This window comes from Hippocampus zosterae, chromosome 4 (assembly GCF_025434085.1).
Source record: "Hippocampus zosterae strain Florida chromosome 4, ASM2543408v3, whole genome shotgun sequence".
NCBI classification, from domain to species: Eukaryota; Metazoa; Chordata; class Actinopteri; order Syngnathiformes; family Syngnathidae; genus Hippocampus; species Hippocampus zosterae.
Window position 1 is genome coordinate 12,970,182 of NC_067454.1, and position 16,399 is coordinate 12,986,580.

Sequence of the window (16,399 nt, forward strand, 5' to 3'; positions counted from 1 at the left end):
ACCAAAGTGTCCTGTGATTGGACAGCACGCTCCCAAACGCGGAAGTCGTCATCGCGTGTCAGAGCAGTATGGCAGCCTCCGTCAACGATACGTGTAAACAATCAGTAGAACGTACATCGATAAATCCCACGAGTTTTCAAAAGAAGACGAGGAATAAGTTATTAAGCATACCTGGTACAAGGCTCTCGGTGCAAAACGGACAGCTTCTCGTTTCCACTGGTGTTACGTCGCTCGACTATGTGCTCGGTCAGTCTGCTGAGATGTCATTTGAGCTTGCACTGCATTTAGTTTGTTTTATGTTCAATAAACAAACCAAACCAAAACAATCAACACGGCAAAACAGTGCTTGCATAGTTAGCTGATGACTTTTTATGGTAGTCATGCACTTGCCTAAAGTCGGGTTTGATGGATAAATCCATCCGATCGAGTTTTTCAACATGGCAGGGTCTTTGATAGCATTCCATACGTATTTTTGGTGACTTCCTTGGATGTAAATTCATACGCTAAACACAAACGTAACATGTACTTGTTTCCTAAATGGATGTTTTAACAAAAATCCAACCTAGGATTTTTTTTCTGAATTGGAACACAACTGTTAGACTCTTGATGGCATGTGAAAATTAACGAGAGAAGCAGAGGAGCATACCAATAAATGGATCATAAAGATCGTCCTCTCCCCACACACAATCCTGAATCAAAGTGATCCTCAGTGTAGAAACTCCACTGGTTGAATGTGTAGCTGCATTTGTTGAATAACAAAAACTGTAAACCTATTTTTTCACCCAGTATCATCTAAATACGTAATTTGGTTGCTTATGTTGTACATTGGGGTCCCCAACCTTTTTAAAACCGAGTGACTTTTTGGGTACTGATTAATGTGAAGGGCAAATAAATTGGATCAAATGACTTTTAACAAGAGTCTCATTTGTTATTGCTAATAAAAAATATTTCAAATGAAAACCGTGATCATGACTTTCTCAAAATCAGCAGTAAACAGATAGCAGTATTCAAAACTTTATTTCTATAAGTCTCTGTCAGTATTCACGATTTCAAATGATATACTGTAAATCATTCAGAGAAAATCACAATGTCCTCTGGTAAGCTATTTTCAGAAGAGGTCCGCGGACAACTCGTGAACATTGAGGGCAACCTGGTATCGACGCCTGTTGTAGAAATTACTAAATCAAGAAGTTCATAATCGGAAAAATAAATGTTTCCAGTTTTGTCATGCATGAGAGACTGGAAGGAGGATAATTTAAATGTATTAAAGTGCCTTTTATTATATGTTGCACCTAACTGTTTTTTCCCCAACAGGTGGTGGTTTAGCAGTTGGAACAGTACTTCTCATAGGTGAGACATTTGCCATATGTCACTCTTGTTAACATCATTTGTCAATCGTATTGACTTGTTAGCTGATTATTAGTGTGATTTCAATGGATGCTGTTTGGCATGCGCTTCTAGTGACAACCTTGTAATCACAAATATTATGATTCTAACAATAAGATTCATAATATCCTGATATACCGTAATCGCGAATGCAATGAATTGGTCTTTTTGAAGATGATGCCACCAGTTTGGAACATCTGTTTTTGGGCAGTTTTGCTGCACCTCTCAAGCGCCATCAGGTTGGATGGAGAGCATTGGCGCACAGCCATTTTTAGATCTCGCCATAGATATTCGATTGTATTCTAGTCCGGGCTCTGGACATATCCACTTAAGGACATTTGCAGAGTTGTCCTGAAGCCACCCACATCTTTGTTTACTTGGCTATGTGCTTCAAGTCATGGTCCTGTTGGAAGGTAAACCTTTGCTCCAGGATGAAATCCGGAGCATGATTTCATCCAGAATGTCTCGGTGCAATGCTGCATTCTACTCTGTATAATTAAGAGAAAAAAGAATAATATTTCCCACTTTGGAAATGAGGCTGTAACATGTAACAACACAATGTGGAAACAGTAAAGCGCCATGAACACTTTCCAGGTGCACCGTGCCATAATATTCAAGAATGGTGCATTTTAAAGTGGAACGTTTTGATTCAGTTCAATTCGATGCCCCCACATCCTGTAAAAAACAACTTTCTTATTCAAATCGGCTTTCATTATAGCCAAATTATGCACCTACCGGTAGGAGAGGACTATGATGTGACCTTGCTTACTTCTCGACAAATATGTAGAAGCAGCCAGCAGAAATTTAGGTTATTTTTTAGTGGTCCAACAGGGACCTTTAGCTGCCTGAACAGAATTCACCGCCATCTTTCTCTGTGGAATGCTGTGCAGTGTATGAATGCTTTTTCACCTGAATTCCAGGCGTGCACACCGTTAATTAATATGCCACCAGGTCAAATATACTTTTTAGAAACAAAGCATGTTTGTTTTTGAGCCAAAAATGTCTTTCTGTGGACCATCATCATTATTATTATTATTGATATTCAATAAAGACATACGTGTGCAGAAACTGTTAGGGTACCTTATTCTTGTTTTCACTCAAAGCTGCAAATGTACCAAGACCTATACCAATGATGATATTGCTTTGCCCTTTAATTCCTCCTCCCCCCCAATCGATGCAGGAGTCGATGATTACACACTAATGCGTTCTTCCCTTCCATTTTGTGAATCAATGCACGGTTGGTTTCATCTGGTAATGAGAGACACAGTAAAGGTGAAATGTGTGTGTGTTTGTTGTGTTTGCCTCTAAAAGAGCTGTGTGTGTGCATCTGTTTTGTTTAGTGTATTGTGCGTGGGTGGGTCAGAGGGAGTTTGGAGTGTGTGTTTGTTTATGTTTGTTTCAGGCGGTCGTCTCCTACAGTCTGCCCCTTGAGCTGTGATGGCCTGTTTGTGAGAGTCAGACATAAAATTATCAGACCGCTCTTGTCTGCCTTTGAAGTGTCTTGAGCTGTCCGTCCAGATTTGTCATGTGGGAGGGGGGGCCTGGGTCGCGGGCTTTGCAGTATGCCCGCTGTCTGAGGATCTCGCATCTGCAAGAAAACGAACAAAGCTCTTCTGTGTGCCTTTCCCACATCATTATTTGTTGAGAATTTGCTTGCAAACATGACGGTCATTCATAGTTGGCTCAAATGACTTTGAAATAATTTTTGACAAGCTTTAAAAATATTTGTCAATACATTTGAAGGTAGAATCCTCCGGGACAATAAAGCTTTAATTGGGACTTCGCTTGTCCAACTCAGCTCGCGATGCAATGTTTTGAAAATAAATACCTATTTTACTTGATTTTCATATTACTCCAGGAAAACCCTACATTTACTGTGTGAATGTCAATATAATATAATAATAATGTAATAGCACAGATATGGGTGGTTCTCAGAAAATATGGCGTTATAATAATACGTTCAAGCACTGACCCAATTGGAGAGTCAGGATTTTTTGCCCTTGACAATTAATCACCAGGTTTCACTGCTTACTATATTACAGACATACTGGAAAGACTGAAATAAACCTTAATTAGATTTGTGCTGTCGTTTGTGTGTGAATGTATTTTGAGTGGTTCAAAATAGCCAATGCGACCACTTCCTCTTCCTCACTCTGTTGTCAGCAAAAGCCAAACGGTGTCGAGAACGGACTTCCTGGTACCACGTTATACGTAGGTGCCGCAGACCTGACACACAGTCAAATAAAGAAAAAATTTTTTGAAACAAGTGTCGGATACCTTTCAGTCCTACAGACCTCTCAGTGACATGTGTCCCACATTGTTTTTATTTCACCAGTCATCACGCTGTATGGCGTCCGTGTGGGGTGTGGACATTACCTTGTCAGTGGCTGTTGCCGACAAGGGTTGCGCGAGGGCCACGTGCGGCCTGAAATAGAGTAGTGACGGAAACAGTGACGGACCTCCTTTAATTGAGTCTCGGGCTGCCACGATTAATCGATTAGTCACACCAACCTTGACGATCAAAGTCGTCGACATTTTAATAGTCAACGAGTCATTCATTTAATTGCTGATTTGTTTTTCTAACCACATTTTGATTGTGTGCATTTGTCATAAATTTTCAACTTGTACCTGTAAATATGATTTCTTTGTATTTAATTATGCATACTAGTGAACAAAGCGTTTTGCATGAAGTTTCAATCGGATAATATTTGAATACCAAAAGAGGTTTTCTTTTGCACAGTGCAATTTCAAGTATTTCTTTTTGTACTGTATTTTCAGTGTATTTGTGCAAGTATGCATAGTGTATAGTTTTTGGTTCCATTTTTAAAATGCACTCGACATTTACAGAAAAAATGAAGGCCACACAGTATTTCCTCAATTCATAAACATGTCTGGAATGCTGTTGCAACCTGCAAAGTTTAATCCAAATTTGAATGTACTACCATATTAATTGTCTTTATTCATTTGAATATACCTTCAATGGGAAGTCAACCCAACAGTTTTCATTACAGTAATTTGTTCTATGCAGGCCCACTAGTCCAAACATGGCATTCTAATTGATATTGTGTTTGTGGAATATAAATTAGGAAGCAGTTTCACCTGTTTTTAGCCAACACCCGGGGCAGCCATTTTGCCACTTGCTGTTGCCTGAAAATAACATCACAGTTGCTCAAGTAACAATCAGTCAGAGCTCAGCTTCAGAAGACACGTGAGCGGTGCACACTGCAGGAAGGTTTGATTTAACGCGTCGATCATTTTTACGTGGTTTTGAACAAGTTAATTTTGGGGCTTTCATGTCACACTCCTGTATCAAACTTTTTGAGAACCATCCACATACAGTACATTTATGCTCACAATATTTTGGATAAATGCTTGGAATAATTGAAGACAGTGTATGCTTAAAAAAAATTGTCTACTATACTGTACACATATATATTTTACTATAATAGCACATTGATTGAGGTCTTGTAAGGGGAGAAACACAATGACCTAGATATTTTCCATCCTACTGCTGCTTCAGCAAGTATGATTCAACAGTCTTGCACTCCCCCTGATTGAAAGCAAATAAGCTGGAGGCCTTCCCCACTTAACCAAACCTTTGTCACTATAAGCAAAGGGGGGGGGGGGGGTCCAAAATCATCCACTGACTATCCAGGATGACTGCTGTACCTAAAAGATATGACTTTGCCCCCCCGTTACTCCAATATCCCAAACTGCTAACCCCACCCTTTGCCCCACCCCCACCCCCACCCCACTCGCTTCTACTGCCTAATGACTCCTGGAGGTTCCATTTGTAAGGCTCCCATAGAAACACAGCCACAATAGGCCCCATCTTGAGAGGGCCCATCTGGGAGTCTTTGTGGGGCCTGCTGAAAGCCACAAAGGCCTGCTGACCTAGAAAGCCATCAAAAAGAGAACAGGGAGCCCCACCGACAACAAATTGAAGAGCCATGGAATTTCCTGGGCCATCCTTAGTCCGTAGGTGAGGACATTGACTGGGAACGTGGGAGGTGGAATTCCCCGGATGCTGGAGGATGACACGTCAGGATGTCACTCCCAAAATGTTGGCTGTGCGCCCGTTACCTTTAACTGTCACTGCCGCCTTTGCCCCCCTGCTCACTAGTTGTCATTGTTTGGAAAACCCTAGGAAATCTTTACGAAATTCTGATTGTGACAGGAAGCAGCTGTGGCATGCTGGGCAGAGTTGTGTCCTGCTTGGGGGGTGTCACGGTGGATGATGCTTTTTTTGTTTCGTAGATTTTTTTTTTCAATTTAGTGGGCTTTTTCAAGGACTGGTGGCCACTTTGTGCTTAATAAGCAAATGTACCTCTGGGACTCATTTGGTAGACTAAATGATTGCTATGTCACTCATGCTCTGACTCCAAAGGACTTCAATCCATTCATGACTTCCATTGTATTCGATAGTGATACTCAATTGGTGTATCCAAATACAGAATGTATGTGTGTGTGTGTGTGTATATGTATATATATATATGTATATATGTTTGAGATTTTTTTTTGTTTCGTTTTTAAAGGCTTAGTTTTTGTAAAATAAATTTGGACAGTACATTTACTGTACATTTTCCAATGTAAAAGTTTGCTAATGTCTTCTAATAAACAAGATGTCTAAACGATTAATTGATTTTATCAATAATTATTGATTAGCTTGATTTGTTGTAGTTTAATTGTTGCAGCTACAGTGGGGGCGTGACCGATGTGAATGTCTATCACCATCACATACAACTCATGGGAAGTTCATTCAATGGAGCATCTTAACTTTTTGGGGGTGCAATATGGACGGTTCAAAGGCCCTTGATAGTGATATTGACTCTTCTATTGAACAAGGGTCCATGGAGCTTTCAGAAATGCCTCTCAAGTTGTCCTCCATAGGCCACGGAAGCTGGGTCATCCAAAAGGTGTAACCCTCACGGCGCACTTTCCTTCAAATGAGATTCATGAGACTTAGATGTCAGAGACCATTACCAGGTGCCATGCTTCTTCTGCCTCCTACTCGCTTTTCACCTACCTGCCAGATAGCGTATCTATGGAAAAGGTCAGGTGAATACTGTGAAGTGAATACGACTGAGTCATTGCCAAAAACCTTGACAAGAGTGGTGAAAATAAAGATGCACACAATGATCGTCACATCACGCAGTAACACCTACAGCGGGCCAATGTGCCACATCGAATGCCATCGAAGTTCTTAAGTTAGGCAAATCCTTACAACAATTATAGCCAGACACTGTGATATGGACGTGAAGAGATGAACTCAAAGGTGTGATATGAAGCAATGGTCAGAAGAGATTGACAAGATCCTGTATACGCTATGATCGACTCCTTGTTTAAGTTATATGACTTGAAGGTGAGACGTGGGAATCGTTTCTCGAGGGTCTGTAGTTGTTACCTTCATTTTTCGCTTTCAGTTTTTTGTCTTCCAGTGCATACCTGAGTGTACCTCTAACTTTCTGTGTCACTGTAATGGGATATGATATTTGTTGCTTTTTTTTTTGCTGCCCCCCTCCATCGGAAATAAACTAAACAAGCATACTTCTGAAATGTTGCCAACCCTTGTTTCTTTTCACTAGAGGAGGACCGTTATGATAGCTACGCCCGTATGATCCTAAAATACTTCCTGGCAGAAGGAGTGGTGTGTCAACATGAACTCTTCTTAGCGGCGGCTCAAGATCACCCGAATGACATCTTTCAGGTAAATGTTAGGAGTCGTGTCAGTTTCTGTTTTGGCTAGAAAGTTTATGTCACCAAAAGAAATTGTAAAGTTGAAATGGTGTCAAATATGTTTTATACTGCATGGTATTGCTTTCATTGCAAAAAGCTTTTGCCAAACGGTTCTATTCTATATCTATATTAAAAAGAGCCAACATAATATTCATTTACACATAGTTTTATAGGCAATCCATCAGCTGTCAGTGTACAGTTTAAGCGATAATGAAGGAACACAGTCCTCGAAATGTGTCCAGGTCAGCGGGGGTATCTCAAAAGGTCGCGGGTGGCGCGGTTGTGGCATTGTTTAATTGTTTCCTGATGCATCGCTGTGTGAAGAGGGCTGCAGTCGCAGAAGCTAACTGCCACACAAAATACGGGAGGTGGGCCTCTCCCGCGCTGATTGATAGTGGGAGGGGTCACAGCCTCACCCTCACTTTACATATCAAAGGTTTATTAAGACAGGGGCACCCTCAATGGGGATATATCACATTATTTAGTGTTTTCTTTGCTTTGCCAATCCTGAGTGCTTAGGTAGACATTGTTGGTTTGTCTTTACACGGATACAAAAACATTGCATGAAGAATGTGTGAGAAAATTGGACACTATCATGATTCATGCGCACTATATGTATTTCCCTGCTACTGGTAAAAGTAGCAATTTTACAGCAGTGTTCATTTTAAATTAAGGTAATGCCAATGAACTGTCACATCAGTGCGGGTTCTCGCAATGAGTTGTCTATGAATGTGTACCAGATTTCATACCCATAAAAATACATACAAATATTTTTTTTTTTAAACTAGAACTAAGAGGGTGTGACCTGCTCAATTTAACGACTTGAATATCGGCCGTTAGTAGCTCAAACGACCCAAGTTTCGTTCAGAAACATCATCATTTATGAAACCACGGGTACAAATTTTGAAAGGATCCCACATAAGCATATCAAATTACGGCCTGCTCTGAAGAGATTTGCCCGAGATGTAAGACCCTGCAGAATGTTAAATGGCATTTGCAGTGTTAAGTTGTTGCCAAATGTGCAGTCAATATCAAAAACATTGTGTGATGCTTCAGAACCTAACGAGGACCCGACCATCTAAAATAAAAATGACAGTTCGCCACTCCCCCCTGCACATTTGGCAATTTAGCATAACGAGTCCTTGCCATGGGCACCGAGGCTATATGGAATATGTGGAACTGTCTGACTTTTTTTGAACCATACCAAAATGGAGTGTCAGTCGAGGTTGCCCACTTATAACCTGCAAATAGATTTTTCCCATGTGACAGCTTCCATGCATTATTACTATATTTTGTGACGTTGCCACAGTGTGCAATTCCGATTCAAATTTTGCACCGTCTCGGCCACAGATGGAATCTTGTGGCAGAACCCCACACATAATTGTTGAGTGGAGTTCCACCGCATCACACATCAGTATGGGGCGACCCTTAGTTTGATAGTGCAACATCTGAGTTTGGGGCTGTATCTGAGTTCTGACTCTGCATATACATTTTTAATATCAAGTAATGAATATTTTTGCACAAACCTAAAAAAACATATTATTTGAATTGGATACAAGCACAGAATGGTAATTACACTGTATTAGCGAAAAACTCAACAAATCACGCATGCATGGATATATTGAAATATATGATTGCAAAAAAATATATATACAGTATATATACAGCATATATATAAATTTCAACATTAACGTGCGCTTCACCAATGTACGCAGGAGCTTCCTGACCCCATTTTAGATGATGTTGTCATGCACAAACCAGCGGACCAGCCGAGGCTGTCTTCTGAGCCTCACGGTAATTTAGATGCCATGAAGATTGCCTGGCGTTATCAGAATCTCCCAAAAGTACAGGTAATCAGGAGTTTGTGTGTGTGTGTGTGTGTGTGTGTGTGTGTGCGTGTGCGTGTGCGCGCGCATGCGCCTGCGTGTTCGTGTGCGTGTGTTTGCGTTAGATGAGTATGTTAGATTTGTTGTTGCTGTGGAATTCTGAAAGCAAGGAACAGCAGCAACTTTCCGGACACATTTTTGTGAAAAGCAGCAACTTTCCGGACACATTTTTGTATTTATTTATTTATTGCAATTGTCTCCGCCATTAAATCCATCAGCATTCTGAACTTCTTTGTGTCGGGAATAAGGCCCCAGCCTCTCTTTTCAGTGCTGGAGCAGATTACTCACACTTAGCTGGCAATAGGTAGGCTTCTCACTGGTCCCCAGCCTTCGTATACACACGCCCGCTCCCCTGCTTAGCCTGGGAAACAAGGGTACTTTGCAGCCTGTGCATTGACATGTCTACCCGCTCAACCCTACGACCCAGACCCGCGGCTCTGTCTTCTCCCAAATCCCTGCCTTTTTCCCCCTGCTATGGTCGGCAGCCCTACACTCTTTCTTCCGCTTTGAGTAGAGGTGACGCCCCTCTCTCTTATACTTCTCTGTCTCTCTCTCTCTCTCCCCCCCTCTCCCCATTTGGTCTATAATCCATATCGCTATGTGGATTAACAGCACAGTGTGTCCTTGGGGATCCTCTCCCTCTTTCTCTCTCCCTGGAAACTTCTTTATATCTGTGTCCTTTCGTCACCTCTCCCCCTTCCCCTGTAAAATCGTCTTTACAAACCATTGGTAAGCCCCACCAGAGGATTTGCATCCCAAATTCACCCCCAGAGTCAACGCTTACTTTCCCCTTACACACACCTCTGCTGGCATTGCCCACTGTGTCGCTCTCTCTCGATGAAGACATCAGATCAAAGGTGAGGCTGTCAGGGCGGGGAAGGAACGCTAAGCGGGTTGCCCTGCTCACAAAAAGAAGATGAGCCCCTGAGCCCCCCTCGCCCCGCTGACCTCCTCGTCCCGCTAGGAGAAGGACACACCGGGGGCCCTAATCCAGATTAGGAGTAGATTAAGGGTGCCTCTAACAATGGAGTCCCTGGTTTCACAGAGAGAGAGGAGCTCAAACTCTCTCTTTCAGCTGCAGGAAAACATCCGCCTTCCCCTGCGTCCCTGACACGTTTTCTTTCACACCCAGAAGTGGACATTTATGTGAAGAAATGATTACGAGCGTGTTGGTAGTGGTTGTTTAACTTCTCTGTTGCGGGAATGTTAAGGAATGACCCATAAACAATGCGATTTCATTCCCATGGTGTTGTGGAGCACCCTCATTTGAACAAATTAGAGAAACAAATAGAACTTGTTTGTTTTTTAATCTTGTTTCTTATTTGAAAACAGTTAAAAATCCATTGTTGCGAAACAGTTGAAAGCAGGCAGTTGTGGTTGACAGTTTGGATTTGGAATTAGTGTATAATACATCACAATGATATAATGAAGGATTTGTGTCTTCTGTTGGCAGTGTCCGATGCAGGGGATACGATCGACATTTTAGATTATTTATTTTAGAGCATCTTCTAGTTTTGTGTGTTTCTAACAGTACAATTGGGGCCAAAATGCTATCCCCCTCTTCATTTTGGACACATTTATGATGCTTTCTTACAAAGATTTAGCAATCATCAATGAAATGCAAATAACTCAACAACACTAAATTTGCATTCTCACTTTTTGGGTATTTGAATGCGGGGGAAACGTATGAATATTGACACAGGAGTCATCTACCATCATGCATTTTTACATTTTCCTTTAACACATAACCCCAAACTGTCTACCAAGTTCTTTTGTCTCAACATGCGTGTGATTTTTTTTTCTCCCTCTCTCAGAGTGGTCTAGCATCATCGTCTCGGTTCGGCCACTACTATGACGTTTCCAAGACAATGGAGCCAGAAATCCGCCAGGCAGCCAAGTGCCACCACTTCTACCTTCCAGAACAACCCAGGCAGTCATCAGCCACACGCAGGCAAAACAACTCAACATCTTCCGCAGAACACTAGCAAAACAATGCGACACCATCCTGAGAACACATGCAAAGTACACGATGTGCGGCGGCGTTGACAAAATGCATTTATACAACAAAGTCATTGCTAGAAAGTACGAGTGAGCAAGTGTGGCATTGTTTGCACAAAAAGAGCAAACCAGGTATGTCAGCAGACGAAAGGGAATAAAGCCTTTAACTAGGCTGCCAAAAAGAAAACATTTGGTTTAGAAGAGTTTAATTTGGGTACAGTGAAGCCCCTTTTATGGCAGAGGGTACATTCCAGACCCAACCACAATAGGTGAAAATCTGACAGACCGATATATTAAAGAAAAAAAAGCTACTCCCAAGTGCTAAAAATATTTAAAACACCCTTTTTAAACACATTTTATTTGAACACACACTGAAAACATTTTATGCACAAACCATATGGAAAATACTGTACATATTGTCGTGTGTCTATCGTGTAACACGGGTCTGTGTTCTTTCTCCGGTTTTCCTTCCTGAATTGTGAGTCCACAACACTCAATATATGATGCAAAACTATGACAAAAAACATTGCTTAAAAGGCAGCAATGTAAAGCTGAGGCGCAGACAATGACTGTGGTCAGCATTAAAGTCCCACTGCGCACAAACGAAATGTTTTTCAACAGATGCTAGTCTGCTACCTGACTACCGCCAAGGTGCACCCCTACATCTCAAGAGGCGCAGCACCGTTTGCGTGACCCCTTCTCACAGTCGTCTTCTCTTGCAGACCGACGCGTCTGATGTGGTTCACTATATGGTGTACAAAACAAATTCTGAATACGGTAGTTGTGTTGTGCGAATATAATGAATTAAAAAAAAAAAAAATATATATACAAATTGAAGCACTCTGATTGGGACTTTTGCCGGGATTGGCAATAATAAAGCATAATAAGTGTGCTTAGTAATTCAGTGAGGATTATTGCCATTTTAGCAGCTGATACAGATGAATAAAAATCTGGCCTAAGTAGCTTTGCCACTGGCCTAAAAGGTTCAGCCTGTCGGAAAAGTTGTGTATGCCTATTCAAATAAGGGTCATGTTTGCTCAGCGACTGTTTGATTTCGACTGTGTTGAGTGTACTTAGGGTTCAGAGGTCACACAGACTCTTTACTCAGAGAGTGCTGCTGAGCACACAAGGGCACACGAAGAGGCACACTCACTCACTCGGTAAATACAGCAATCTGGAGCACAGAGAATGAGGAGGAGGCTTTATCGAGTCTCTCTTTATTTCAGCAAACACTGTGAAACACAGCACCAGTACAAATACATTAAAAGTTGTAGCTACGCATTTGCTCTAGGCCGCCAAAGTGCACCACATAGATTAACGTAAAGATGACCCGTAAAAACAGAAATAAATGTATTTTCATTATTACATTTCAATGCGGTTGTCTTTGGGGCATCTCTGTGGGTTTGATCATCAAGACATTTAAACAGCGGGAAACTACACCTGCACCAGCACCATTGTGCCCACAGCCCCGCCCCGTCACTGCTGCACATACATAGACACACACGGTACATGAACACACACGTGCCAGACGAACTCTATGCAGGCTTCTCCCCCTTGCACGTGTCCACAGCCCCATGCCGCTACCCTAGCTGTTAAATTGCTCCGTTTCACTTGAAGGCATAATTGGCACAAATTGCTCTCTAGGTGATACAGATCCTGTTGTTTAAAACTGAACACCCCCCCCCCCCCTCGTCTCCCTCCTTCATTTCCCTCAAAGAAAGAGGAACATCAAGATAAAGAAGCTTCCCCGTGTATGATCCTAATTAGCCGACACGCTAGTCCCTGTAAGCTAAGCACCTAGACCTGATTGGTACCTGAATGAAGGGTGCTCAGTAGGGGCAACTGACATACAATGACGTCCGACACAATGGCTGCCAAGCAAAGACAACCTTTCACTCAAGTGCTTGTCAAGCCATCCCCCCTCCTCGCCCCCTCTCCAAGCCCCTTACTCAGAGCAGGGGCATGGGCAAAGAGGCCTGTAAGGGTAGGTGTCCCTCCTTTTTTCACCACCAGCTCTATCATTAGCCGCAGCGGGGTCAGGAGGCACCATTGTTGTACTGAATAAATGAAATGGAGTACATGGATATACTTGGCACAAGTGTAATCGACACAAGTGTGTATTGCTTTTCCTAATGCGGGGCTATTGATGTGCGTGGGATATACTGTATGTGTATCAGCTCTTCGCAGCCTGCGGGTCAAATTGATAAGTGACACTGCAGCCCACTGTGACTCAGTGCAGACTGGTCATTAAAATGGCAGGGCGTTCTTAAGTGGAGGGTCCTGTGTAAAAAGACGGGGTTAACATTCCTATTCGCCTCCCAATAGGCAATAAGTGAGCCGAGTCCTCGGTCCCACAGTGGTGTGTGCTTTGTCAGAGGTGCAGATGTTACCCTTGATTAAACACCAAACTGCTGTCCAATCTTAGTATTAGATATCAGCATAAGCACGTCTCATACGTCTGTCTTGTCTGTGTGTCTAGGCACGATCAAAACCTCGGGGGAGCTGACAGAGAAACGGTCGTGTTGTAATTTAATCAAGCAAATAAATTAATTGGATCTCTTGATAGTGGCTGCAGAAAAGCATAGTCAGGAGGAACATATTGCAGTCATAGCGGATTAATCCACCACGCTGATAGACTTGGCCCACTTTTATCAAAATTATGACATTTTTGAAGAGCGTTGTTGTCCAAATTTTAATATTTGCCGTAACTTCTCTGCTTTTCTTTATATGTCCACTTTCTGCTGTATATTTCCAGCCCTGTGCTTGATTCCTACGCTGCATTGCTGAAATCCATTGAAGAGGTCATAAGAAGGGAGGGCTTCAGTGTTGCAGCACCTCCGGTAAGAGGCAGGAAAGAAAGGCCACTTTCCATGATGGCACGACACAATTCACATTGTGCAAACAGACTTAAAAAAATAATAATTCATGGTATTCCAATAGGATTAATTGTGTATATTATTTCAAAAATATTCCATTTTTTTCTGATACTATGTACTGATAATAAATCACCCTTATTTTTTCAGATGTATAATTGAATGATCAATGCAATTTTTATATATATTTTTTACTTCAAAGCCCTTTTTCTTAAACTCAATTCGGCTATTTATCTCAACTACGAAATAATCTTGATCCACTAACAAAAGATCCATAATTACGTTTGTGGTAATATCTTTTTCAATTTTGGCCACATGAGTGATGGGCTGCAAGTGTACATTTCGCTTGCATTTATTAAATCGTCTTTCCAGACATGCTTGTAAAAATGATTTGAATTGCTCACCTCAGTTTTTCTTGATAGCTGCTTTTCATCAAGTGTTACCGTCTCCACCTATCTCACTGCGCAAAGGTGGTATGAGTAAATTGTTTAACAAGGAGGTAGTATCTTCAATCATGATTTTGAGGACCTTTAGAGAAAAAGTTGCTGACGGGACTGGGAGACTGGTTTTCGTCAAGATGATCGGTGGCCTCATGTCCTTGGCTGGACTTTACTGGCACGGTTCCCCCAATGTTTCTATAGGCTAAACTATAGGAGTTAAGCTTGGGCTGTCATTCTGATGTTGCCATAGTAACATCCATGTTACCAAAGATCCCCCTCCCCTGTTGCGCTCAAGTCATCAAATTAGAGAGTCATTTGATGCCCTGAGTTTGCCTGGTAACAAAGGGAGGTCACATCTCATGATGGCAAGTACCCACATACACAAATAAAGCTCATGGTAAGACATGGGAAGTTTCTTGTTTGTTGTAATTTTCCAGTGTCGCTCTGCATGGAAACTTTGGGCCAATTGTGCAAAAAAAAATTCAAACAATAAGGTTTATTTTTCTTAGATTCCTGTGATAGTTCCCTTGACGAATCTGAGGTCATACTGTAAGGAGAGGAAGTGATGGCGAGTGGGTCAGAGGAGATTTTGGGAGTGTCTGGATAATAGAGGAGGAGGGCTGGAGCTGGTAAGGAGAAGCGTCAAAGAAAAAGCGAGCAGATTTAAGCCGAGCTTCGTAAATCAGTCGTGACTCTCACCTCAATAATCAGGAGACAACTCGTAGAAACCCCAAATAAAAGGCAATTGTACTAAAGGTTAAAACCCTCTCACAGCTTTGGACAAGCTCCTCCATTCTCACACTTTCGGTGATATATATATCCCACTGCTATTTTTCTTCGTCTTCATAGAAGTGAGATACCGTTGATCCCTTGTTTTGGGGTGGGGTGTTTCAAGGGAAGTCACTCCTGCCTTACCAAGGCCCCCTTGGCTGTCGAGCCCGGCTTTGGTGCCAAGAATGTGCTGGGGTTTCTGGGTGGCGGCCATATTGGAAGCCTGTCTGACAGGTCCATTGTGCGTGTGTCAGATGGCCTCTGTGATTGGGCAGTTGTGTCCACTCACGTTTGGGCACTGTATTGCGATCGTCTGTACTGCTGAGCCGACTGTCCAGACTCATATGGAGTTTGGGAATACAACCCAAAACGCAGCACCTATAATTAAAACCCACAATCTGTTACTCTTCATATATACTGTACAATGTGAACTTGGAGTTGAGTCAATATTGTTATTTTGTTAATCTTATGTCTCGATGTTTTCATCATCATTTCTTTCTTATTCTTGAGTAGAATTGAATAAAAATTATATATTTTTTCTCAACTTTGTGGAAGGATAGAGCATGGGCCAACAAAGAAAATGTTGCAAGTGGTTCAGATTTTTGTCAATGTTAATGATTACAATTCAAGCAAAAAAAGTATCTACAAAGTATGTCTTAATATCTGTGTTGTTTCCTTCATTTATGTTTTGCCTTTTTTTTAGACAAAATCACGGAATATCCTGCGTATCGGGCTTCACTCACTGGGCTCACCCCTGTGGGGTGATGACCTGTGTTGCCAGGACAACCCCAAACACAGCCACGCCCTCACTACCTTTCTCTATGGGCTGCGGGCTTTGTTGAGGTCATCCCTGTCAGTTGCAGTAGTTACTGTGCCTTCACATCTTATCCAGGTAAGGCTTCAGAGTAACTCGCCACGTCATAAAAATATGAACTGAAAATATTTCATCATATATTTGTACACACACACACACACGCACACGCGCACACACACACACACACACATCCATTTTCTCATCCGCTTATCCTCACAAGGGTCGCGGGCGTATTGAAGCCTGTCCTAGCTGTCTTCGGGCAGTCGGCGGGGGACACCCTGAACTGGTTGCCTGCCAATCGCAGGGCACAAATAGACGAACAACCATTCGCGCTTACACTCACACGAGGGACAATTTAGAGTGTTCCATTAAACCTCCATGCATGTTTTTGGAATGTGGGAGGAAACCGGAGTGCACAGAAGAAACCCGCAGGCACGGGGAGAACACGCAAATTCCACACAGGAAGGCCAAAGCCGGAATCAAACCCTGCACCTC

At 42.2% G+C, this 16,399-nt stretch overlaps 1 protein-coding gene and 1 long non-coding RNA gene across 3 annotated transcripts in view; one reads left to right on the top strand and one right to left on the bottom strand.

Annotated features, from left to right (window-relative positions):
• The first annotated feature begins 24 nt into the window (after window positions 1–24).
• Window positions 25–16,399, top strand: part of elp4 (elongator acetyltransferase complex subunit 4) — a 56,692-nt gene continuing 40,317 nt past the window's right edge. The window contains exons 1-7 of the mRNA XM_052063524.1: window positions 25–246; window positions 1,315–1,350; window positions 6,972–7,093; window positions 8,838–8,972; window positions 10,823–10,959; window positions 13,762–13,846; window positions 15,794–15,982. Coding sequence (XP_051919484.1) covers window positions 69–246; window positions 1,315–1,350; window positions 6,972–7,093; window positions 8,838–8,972; window positions 10,823–10,959; window positions 13,762–13,846; window positions 15,794–15,982 — 882 coding nt within the window. The 5' untranslated portion in view covers window positions 25–68. The remainder of the gene's footprint in view (window positions 247–1,314; window positions 1,351–6,971; window positions 7,094–8,837; window positions 8,973–10,822; window positions 10,960–13,761; window positions 13,847–15,793; window positions 15,983–16,399) is intronic.
• The window catches only part of LOC127599555 (uncharacterized), a 35,447-nt gene continuing 22,581 nt past the window's right edge, over window positions 3,534–16,399 (bottom strand). Inside the window, exons 3-4 of one of the 2 annotated variants that reach the window (XR_007962136.1) lie at window positions 4,486–4,533; window positions 3,534–3,612 (exon numbers count right to left, since the gene is read on the bottom strand). This is a non-coding gene — a long non-coding RNA (uncharacterized LOC127599555). The remainder of the gene's footprint in view (window positions 3,613–4,485; window positions 4,534–16,399) is intronic. The other variant, XR_007962137.1, reaches the window with a different exon arrangement.